Source organism: Herpailurus yagouaroundi, unplaced genomic scaffold (genome assembly GCF_014898765.1).
Source record: "Herpailurus yagouaroundi ecotype Mexico unplaced genomic scaffold, PumYag 139, whole genome shotgun sequence".
Lineage (NCBI taxonomy): Eukaryota > Metazoa > Chordata > Mammalia > Carnivora > Felidae > Herpailurus > Herpailurus yagouaroundi.
The window spans coordinates 74,938,158-74,947,849 of record NW_024412394.1 but is presented as its reverse complement, the minus strand read 5'-3'; the positions used below and the strand labels follow the sequence as shown (position 1 = coordinate 74,947,849).

At 48.0% G+C, this 9,692-nt stretch overlaps 1 protein-coding gene across 1 annotated transcript in view; it reads right to left on the bottom strand.

Moving 5' to 3' along the window:
- Positions 1 to 6,673: 6,673 nt before the first annotated feature.
- DCBLD1 (discoidin, CUB and LCCL domain containing 1) overlaps positions 6,674 to 9,692 on the bottom strand; it is a 65,415-nt gene continuing 62,396 nt past the window's right edge. Inside the window, exon 15 of the mRNA XM_040474623.1 lies at positions 6,674 to 8,684. Coding sequence (XP_040330557.1) covers positions 8,194 to 8,684 — 491 coding nt within the window. The 3' untranslated portion in view covers positions 6,674 to 8,193. The remainder of the gene's footprint in view (positions 8,685 to 9,692) is intronic.

The window sequence follows — 9,692 nt, the reverse complement described above, 5'->3', positions numbered from 1 at the left end:
CTCTGTCTCTCTCTATCCCAAAAATAAATAAACGTTGAAAAAAAAAAAAAAAGATGAAGACAAGGGAAAGGGGGATAGATAACTGGAGCAAAGTCTGAGGTGAGGGAGAAGGCAATGGGGATTAGGTCACCGGTGAAGGTTTTGAACGCCTTTCCCGTGGACACGGAGGGGAGAAGAAAAGGACTGGATTGGACGCAGTTTTCTGTGGGAAGAGGGATGGAGAGGCAGTTATAGGATCAGATTTTAATGGCCACTAGGTGAAGGAGCGTGGCGAGGCCTCGGTAAGGGGAAGGTGCGGAGAGTGACGCTGCTTTGGAACAGTTGTTGAGGCGGATGGGAAAAGAAGCGGATCAAAGATCAGTTGGATAAGGTTGAGGAAACTAGGAGTTGGTAAGAGTCAGTGCGAATCTTTTCCTGCTGCTGTGGACATGTGGGGATGGTATGTCGAGGGGTCCTGAAGGATTGGGGTTTCTGGGAAGACAACAGAGTGAAATGCTAAGACAGAACAGTTCAAGTGATGGCTGGAAAGGAAATGCAACTTAAAAAGTTTAACAACCAGGGGCGCCTGGGTGGCTCAGTCAGTTGAGCATCTGACTTTGGCTCAGGTCACAATCTCAAGTTTGTGAGTTCGAGCCCCTCATCGGGCTGGGCTCTCTGCTGTCAGCACAGAGCCCACTTTGGATCCTCTGTCTCCCTTTCTCTCTGCCCCTCCCCTACTTACGCTCTCTCTCTCTCTCTCTCTCTCTCTCAAAAATAAATATTAAAAAAAAGTTTAACAACCAGAGGCAAATGATATCTGGGCATCCAATATCTTCATGAGGTCCATGAATAAGTAGGAGGAAAGGTGAGGAATCCGAAGAATAGGAGGTTTGGGGCAGACAGAATTAGTAAGAGTTCAGATCCGACAACAAGAGCGTGGACACGTGTGGAGGTAGTTTCAATGGAGTGGAAGTTACTAGAGGAGACGTCAGAAAACCATGCAAGTGACCATGCTGGACACTGACCTCTCAGTGTGACTACAGGGAAGGAGCGGGGAAGACCGTGAGCGAGGCAAAAGTCCTCAGTGAATGGGGCACCTGGTTTGGAAGATATTAGATGCCACAGTGGGGGAGGGGGGAGGGAAGAAGGTGGAAGAGCTGGGGGGCATGGGTGTCACAAAGGGAGAGGATTTTGCACGCCGGAGAGAGAGGGTGAATGGATGGGAAGTGGGTGTCGGAGGAAGGCATGTAATGCCCCCTGGCCACAGCGAGTGCAGCCAACTGTTGAGGAGACAAGGTGACCTCCGCTTGAAAAGGACTCTAAGGGAAATGGTGTCGGAGGGCATTTAGGCTTCAAATTGGGTGGGGAGAAAGGAGTTAATAGGTATTGATCACCTGCTGTACGCAAAAGACCTACATAAATTAGTCTTCCCGGCAGGCCTTGTGTCATCATTTCTACTTTGGGATTAAGAAGTGGGTTCAGAAATCACAAATGTTAAGAGATGAACTGGGGCCTACTAAAAATTTTAAGTTTGATCATTTCTAGCTTCTGGTCGGGGAGGTGCCAAACCAGGAGTGCTTAGGAGCGCTCCACCAAAGAAACCAGGGGAAAGACCGAGAGGACGTGTGGGAGCAAAGAAAGGACATTATTTCATTGGCTGTAGCTTAAATCTTAGTTGGCTGCTCGTCACCGGTTGTCCTTAGCATTTGATTTTGAAACCTTGGGACACTTACAGGTTTAGACTTTGGTTTGCATACGTAGGCCACCATAGCATTACAGCCACCTCAGTAATGGGCTTCTTGTTCAACTGACTGAGCACCAAAAATGCGCTTGAAATCATGTGGTTAAAAAGATTAAATCCCAGGTTAGACCTGAGTTCTAAATCCTGTACTGTTTGAAATAAACATGGTATTCCCTACCTGTTGGGGAGGCATCCTTCCAAGCAAGATGAGATGAAAACCTGTCTGTAAGTTCCTAGGGATGTTAGAGAAAAGAAAACCAAAATTATCTAGAAGGCCCAGCTAATTTTTAAAAATAAGGGGACGCTGCCTTGGATGGCTGGGTTGGTTAAGCGGCCAACTCTTGATTTCCGCACAGGTCATGATCTCACAGTGCCTGAGTTCGAGCCCCACACTGGGCTCTGAGCTGACAGTGCGGAGCCTGCTGGGGATTCTCTCTCTCTCTCTCTCTGTTTCTGCCCCTCCCCCACTCATGCTTTTTCTCTCTCTCTCAAAATAAATAAACCTGGAAGGAAGAAAGGAAGGGAGGGAGGAAGGAAGAAAGGAAGGAAGGAAGGGAAAAAAAAGGAAAAGGAGAAAACGAAAAGAAAGAAGGGAATTACTCAAGAAACATTAAAACAGAGTGACAAACAAACACTGGAGTGGAGGCTCTGGACATCCCCGGATGGTGGGAGGTTTTTGGTCAGTCAGGTGCTATTTAACCTCCTTGAAGGGATAGCAGACAAGATTTGGGGTTAGGCATGACAGGAGTTGGAACAGTGAAAGGGTGAACCTAAAAAAATCTGCCCGATAAAACAGACAACAAAGGATGAATGGCCCTGGAGGACAAGGAAGTCTACTCTGAGAGACTAAAACCCAGGGCCTGTGCCTCACACAGGTTTGGGTCTAAGTTTTCGGCACAGTCTAGGAACCACCAACCCAAAAGTTAAACTAAAAACTGGTGCAGGGTTGATATTCCTGGTGTTAGTGTTGGCAGATTTAGCAAATAAGAATACAGGACACGTGGGGCACCTGGGTGGTTCAGTCGGTTAAGCGTCCGACTTTGGCTCAGGTTATAAGCTCACGGTTCCTGGGTTTGAGCCCCGCATAGGGGGCTGGAGCCTGGAGCCTGCTTTGGATTCTGTGTCTCCTCTCTCTGCCCCTCCCCTGCCCGCACTCTCTCTTTCTCAAAAATAAACGTTAAAAAAAATGTTTTTTAAATACAGGACATGAATAATTTTTAGTATAAATATGCCCCAAATATTACACAGAACATACACTAAAAAATTGTTTGTTGTTTCTCTGAAATTCAAATTTAACTGGATATCCTGTATTTTATATGGCAACCCCACCCGGTGTACCTGCCAGAGATGCAAAACCACCCAGCCAGGACAGTATCATGAGGTTTTTCACAAGGAGGAAAAAGCCCCGTTACGGGAAGGGTCACAAGAAGAAACGTGAAACCAAAGACAGAAACCATCATGAACGAGAGTCGGTAGGAACAACAGGACAGAGCCTCAAGAGTTCTGCTCATTCGTTCATTGAGCAAATATTTATCGAGCACTGTTCTAGGTGCTGGGGACATGCAGGGAACAAAACAAAACTCCTGTCCCTCACGGAATGTCACCTGGTGCAGGAGACTGAGAACAATAAACACAAATGCGCACTGTGTCAGACGGCGATGAATGTTCGGAAGAAAAGTAAAGCAGGAAGGGAGATAGGAACTGTGCGGGGGGAGAACTCTAGGTTTTACACGGGGGGTGGGGGAAGAGGACCTCATGAAGATTATGTCTGAGTGCAGACTAGCAGGAAATGAGTGCATGCAGATATCTGGGGGAAGAGCTTTCCAGAAAGAGAGAGCAGCACATGCAAAGGTTTCAGGACTGGTGTGTCCCTGGTATGTTCCAGTGACAGCTAAGAGGCCTGTGTGGCTGGAGTGGGGCGAACAAAGAAGTAGGAGATAAGGTCTGAAGGGTGGCAACATGATGGGGGGGGGGGGGGTGCACGTCACAGACGTGTCCTGTCCAATACAGCAGCCGGTAGCCATATGCGGCTATTTACATTCAAATAAACTGAAGTTCAAGGAAACCAAAAATGTCTTCCTCACTCAGTCCAGCCACATTCAAGTGCTCGATGGCCATGTGTAGTTAACGAGAACCATGCTGAACGACTCAGAGAATGTTTCCGTCATTACCAAAGTTCTACTGCACGGCACTGACCGAGCCTTATAAACATCGTACACTGGCTCTTACTCAGAGATGAAGGAAACAAGACAATCAGAAAGAGGATATGAAATTAGTATGTTTCAAATGATTAAACGAAGGAATCAAAGCCCAAGAAAATACCGCAACAGTGTTTAAAAAAAAAAAAAGGCACATTTGAAAAAGAATCAACATAGAAATTTTTTAAGAATTGAAATTAAAACCGCAATGGCTAAATGAAGCAGATTAGATAGCAGGAGAAGGAATTAGTAAACTGGAATATAACGTGGAATCTTACACAGTGTTTCATGTGGGCCACGCGATGCTTGAGAAGCTTCGTTTAATCTTCACAGCAGGCATGGGCAGGTGGATAGTATTTTCTCCCCACATAACAAGCATGGAAACAGGTACCGAGAGACTATGGCTCCTTGTCCAGGCAATCCCAAGTCTGTGCACCCAACCACTATGCCATATTGTACCTCAGGAACTGACCCAGAACGCAGCACAGAAGACAAAGAGATGGAAAAGAAGAGGGGCTAAGAGACCTGGGGGGATGGGATGAGAAGGTCCAATGAATCCAATAGGAGTTCCAGGAGTGAGAAAAGAAAACAGCAGAGGCAAACAAGATAGCTGAGAATTTGTCATGGTTGAGAAAGACGAATCCTAGGATTCAAGACGCAGGAGTCCCAAGTAACGTGAATACAAATGGATTCACAGTTGAACACACAGTCGTTAAGACCGCAGAATACCAAGAAACAGAGCAGACATCTTTAAAGCCGCGAGGGGAATTTATTTGTAGAACCGGGAGGCTGGGAAAGAGACCTGTAGAGTGGGAGAGGAGAGATCTGGGGCTGGCGGTGCGCACAGTAGTGTGGGTGCAGGGAGAGCGCTGGGTGAGGGGCTGGGCTGGGCTGTTTGGGGCGAAGACCACTAGCAGGATTGTATTCAATCCTAGTTTTCCATTAGCGCACTCCATTGTCCCAAGGTTGCAGCGAGCTTAGGTATGCTGTCTCGAGTACACGCTCTTTCAAGTAAGTACAGGGTGAATCCTGGGAACTGTTTGGTGCATGAATGAATGAAAGCGAGGCGTTTTGAGGAAAGTGAGGCCAATCTGGTGCCTACACTTGGGCTACTGAACTGATGTATTTATAGAAGGCCTTACAGCGATATACTTACGAAAGGCTATTCATGGTGTCTATAGTTGTGTCTATAACTGTGATTGCATTTTCTAAGATTTGAGAGCAAGTGTAATAAACACAGAACAATCTCTCACGTTCTGTCTAGAGGTTTTCTAGGCTGATTATTAATATTAATGAAAGTTTCGATCATAATAAAGCCCAGAGGAAAGTTTCAGCAGCTTCTGTGGTCTGTGTCGTCTTGTTTGTTGGAGATGTGTTGCAGCCACAACTGTACATGATAGAATGCAATCTTTGCCTCCCAATAGAATTTGCTAACATAGAAGACACCAGACAATTAGAATGATCTCATTCTCACCTTATCACATGTGCCAATGTTGCAAAACACTGAAAAAGAAAGGCGTACTATTTTCCTCCTCTTATCCTCTAAGGTGGGCAGTGTAGGGTTTTTATCCTTTCCACTCAACCCACCCGGTCTACACAGTGAGGCCACCCGGAGGAAGTGCTGTCCCCAAACAAAGTCCCATTCTCTTTCTGTTGTGATTAGATCACGAGTACAGGGAAGAAGTGTGAGGGAGGAAAATGTAAAGAATTCTATTCTTATGGACTAATATTTTAATGTTAGAAGGCTATATGCAGCCCGCTGAGAGCCTGGATTAGAAAAATGGCCTACATGTAGAACAAACACTTTGATAAATGTTGTCCCAGTTAATTCTTACTTGTAAGTCTTCATTAACATTTGTTTTATATATTTGAGAGAGAGAGAGAGAGAGAGAGAGATAGAGAGAGAGAGAATGAATCCCAAGCAGGCTCCACACTGTCGGTGCAGAGCCCGATGCAGGGCTCGAACTCATGAACCGTGAAATCATGACCTGAGCCGAAGTCAGACACGTAACTGACTGAGCCACCCAGGTGCCCCGCATTAATATTTTTACACACGGGGAAACTGAAGCCAAGGGTTATACGGAACAGACTGAATATACAAATGGGTAAATAAAAACTGAACTCTGATTCACAACCCACAGCAGTTAAGTGCAGAAAAGCAACCCATTTTATCCACAGTAACCAGCCCAGAAAGCCAGTCTTGCTGTTAAGTCAGACTTGTAGGAGGTCAGACCGCTATTTCTAGTTAACAATCCAGGAAGCCAAGCAATAATGCCTACATCAACCCCGGATCACTAAGATTTGATTAATAGCTGACAGCCTCCAAAATTTCTGTCCCCACTTCCAACTTAGGGCCAACTCGAGAACGCCAAATATGCATCCCTAACCAATGATCTAGTTAATCCATCCAACAGCTTCCCTAGGTCATCAGGCTCCAATCACTTGAAGCCCTCCTTTCTTTTCCATGATAAAGCTTTGCACCCCCCTCTGCTGCCTTTCAGTCTCTCTCGGCCAAAAGGCAAGTGATGGTGGTCGACTCCCCTCCTATAGCAAGCTTGAACAGATTCTGCTGGTTTGGTCGGGCTTCACTTATTTCCAAAATAACTCCGCTATCGTGGCAGATCAGGGTCTGGAACCGAGATCTACCTGACTCCAAACCCAGCCTCTTTCCACCGTACCACTTGCTCTTTTGTGGACGCTGAGCCTCAAATGCCTTCAATAGCCTGGCAGGCAGGACACCAATAAGGGGCAGGGCTCTGTGATTTGGCATAGTTTATTTTTACACTTAGTATGCATATAAAACCATGTAAACTCCACAAAGTAAACGGTTTATCCCCTAAAATAACCGAAAAGTCTGCCGTGAACTTCCAGCACCCTCACTATTTTAATATTTATACTTTCACAGAGAGTCATAGTCATACAAATAGGATTATAATACGTTTTTTAGGTCAAGGATTTTTTTGGTCCACATTTTGTTAAGCACACACTTTCCTCTTTGGCAAAAGAGGTCAACTCCCCACCCCTGCCCCAGGGAACCCAAAGCAAACAGACAAAAAGCACTGAACATGAGGTACAGCTGAGGTCCGGACTAATCTGGAATTAGAGACACACACTCAAGGGAAACACGGTTTCTTACAAAATCAGTTCACTTCCCAACCATCTCAGTAGAAAAGCTCGACGCGGATTTTGCCTTTGTCACTTTTGTAAGAACACACTTTAAATAACTTTGTGCTTCAGAGTACAATGTGCTATTTCTAAAGAAAGTCATGAAAAGTGTGGGCATCTGACCTCAGCCGTATTTTCAATCTGAGGTACAAAAGCATCTGTCACAGCAATTCAGACTACAATCGCTGTGCTGCCTTCGTTCAGTTTGCGGGGAGAGCAGTTTTGGTTGCTGTTAAATCTCAGCACTTGGCTTTGCAGAGTTTCAAGAGGTGGATTTGCACGTGAAAGCTGCACAGTATCTGCTAGGCCTGAGGTGAGGAAGAGGCAAAGTGGGACCTGGCCTTTGTCCCACTTGGGCAGGGAGGCCCCCTGGGGGCCACAGAGACCTCCTGCTCCCAGCGCCCCCTACTGGCCTCCACAAGTCCCATCTGAAGTGGAGTCTAAGGAACAGGCAGCTGCTGAGGTGGCTGTGTTGTGTTCCGTTTTAATCTACAATCCTAATTGCTAACCACCACCCTGGTGCGCTTCTCATGCTTCAAGTAATTTCATTCCTTCCGGAAGAATGTTAGCAATGCTTTTAGTTCTAGTTACCAAAGGAGAGGAGATGAGCCACAATAACAAGATTAAGTTTAAACAGACCTGCTGCTAACACAGTATCGGATAAAATATACTTAAAAAGTGAACATACTATTATATACGATTTCGCAACAGCTGCATTCTCCCACTTAACCACTGTGCAGAACTAAAACTCTGATAAAGCGAACTTAAGTTACTTTAATTCATGTTAAATACAACTCTGTACAGATTGCACATTTTATACCAAAGCAGCTCAATATCACAGAGAAATGAAAATGCTATCTGGAAATTTTCATTTTTCTAGCCCAACAAAAACCAACAGACCCCTGCCCTAAGGGTCAGAACACCACCAGATGCACCACTTTGTAAACAGTAGGAGAGGTGGTCCCTCGGACTCCACCGCAGGATCCTATGAAATCACACACACACACGCTCACACACACGCTCACACACGCGCACTTGAACATCTCCCCTCTTCCAGGGCCGCACACAGCCCGCCGCTCGGTACCGCAGCAGGTTGCTTTCACAGTGTGCTCACAAAAGAGCGGTCATGGCCGTGGGGCTGAGGGGTCGGAGGCAGTCTCTGGGGGCCGCGTAGGAGGCGCTGGCTGCTGGCTTTGCCCGCGGCTCCTGGTAGTCGGGGTGGGTGCGGTCCGCGGCCTGGCCGCCGGCCGTGGGCCGATCGTAGCCCGGGCGTGCGGCTGCGGGCGCGGGGTGAGGCGGCCTCTGGTAGGGCGCGCCGCCGGAAGACAGCGAGTGCGTGTGCGCCGGCCGGGGCCCCGGCACCCTGTAGCCGGAGAAGGTGTGCGCGCGCGCCGCGTGCCGCTCTACGATGGGCGTGGCGTACTCGGGCTCGGGGTTGGTCAAGGGCAGGGCGTACTCGTGGCGGCCGGCCAGCAGGGGGCGGTCGTAGTGGCCGCAGACTTCGGCGCTAGGCGGGGTCTCCTCCTCGGTGTCCATCGGACGGAAGGTGGAACCCTTCCTCGCCACCGTCCCGGTGCCAATCATGAGCGGAGGCTGGTAATCTGCAATCAAAAGCGCAGGAGACACATCGTGTGTGTGTCACACGGATGCGAGGGCAAGCCGGTTGTTTGCAGAGGGAGGTGCTCTGCGGAACCAACTCGGCTGAGCGCCTAACCGGTAGCAGGCAGGATGAGAAAGCCCGAGAATGGGAAAGGCGTACATGGCACACACACGGACTTGTGCAACCATACTGCTGCTTTAGGAAGCCTCGGTGGGTCACTAGAACCAGGAGAAGACAGAGATCACGCTTCCCCACACCTAGGGAATGAGAGGGGAAATACCTCCTGGAGCTCTTAAACTGGCCCTTGAAATGCCAAATTTTGGAGGGGGGGGGGGTTGGTTGCTGTGAGAAAAGGCAACAGTGATTAAATAACCTGGAAAGAGGGGCGCCTGGGTGGCTCAGTGGGTGTAGCTTCACTCTTGATTTCTGCTCTGGTCATGATCTCATCTTTGGAGAGATAGAGCCCACCAGTGGGGTTCTGCGTGGACAGCCCTGGGCCTGCTTGTGATTCTTTCTCCCTCTCTCTGTCCCTCCCCAGTCCACCCCCCCCCAATAAACTTAAAAAAAAAAAGTAAAGATTGAAAAATGAGAAACAAACAAAATCAAGCAGTCACACACTAGGGGTCTGGCAGCAGCCTTGGAAAGGTCACACTTTGGAGACAGGAATCAGAGAAAGTTATTACCAACGATGTCAGTCATGAGGCAAAAGGGGAACCAAGGCCCCTTCCCGGATGTTAAGCCCAGAAGCCTGGGATTCACAGTCCGGAAGCCACTTGGGAGAGGAAACATATGGAGCGTTCTTGGGGAGGGTTAGGAACAACAGGGTCAATTTTGGACACACTGAGGAACTGGTGACACTGACAGGCAGAGGTGTCCAGCAGGTGAGAATTACTTCTCGGGGACAGGGAGGGAAGTCTGGGCTTAGTAGACAAAAGTGCAAGGAAGGGCTCTCTATTGGGAGCTCTGGAGCAGGGTGGGTGCAGCTACTGAGGAGAGAGACTGTGGCTGA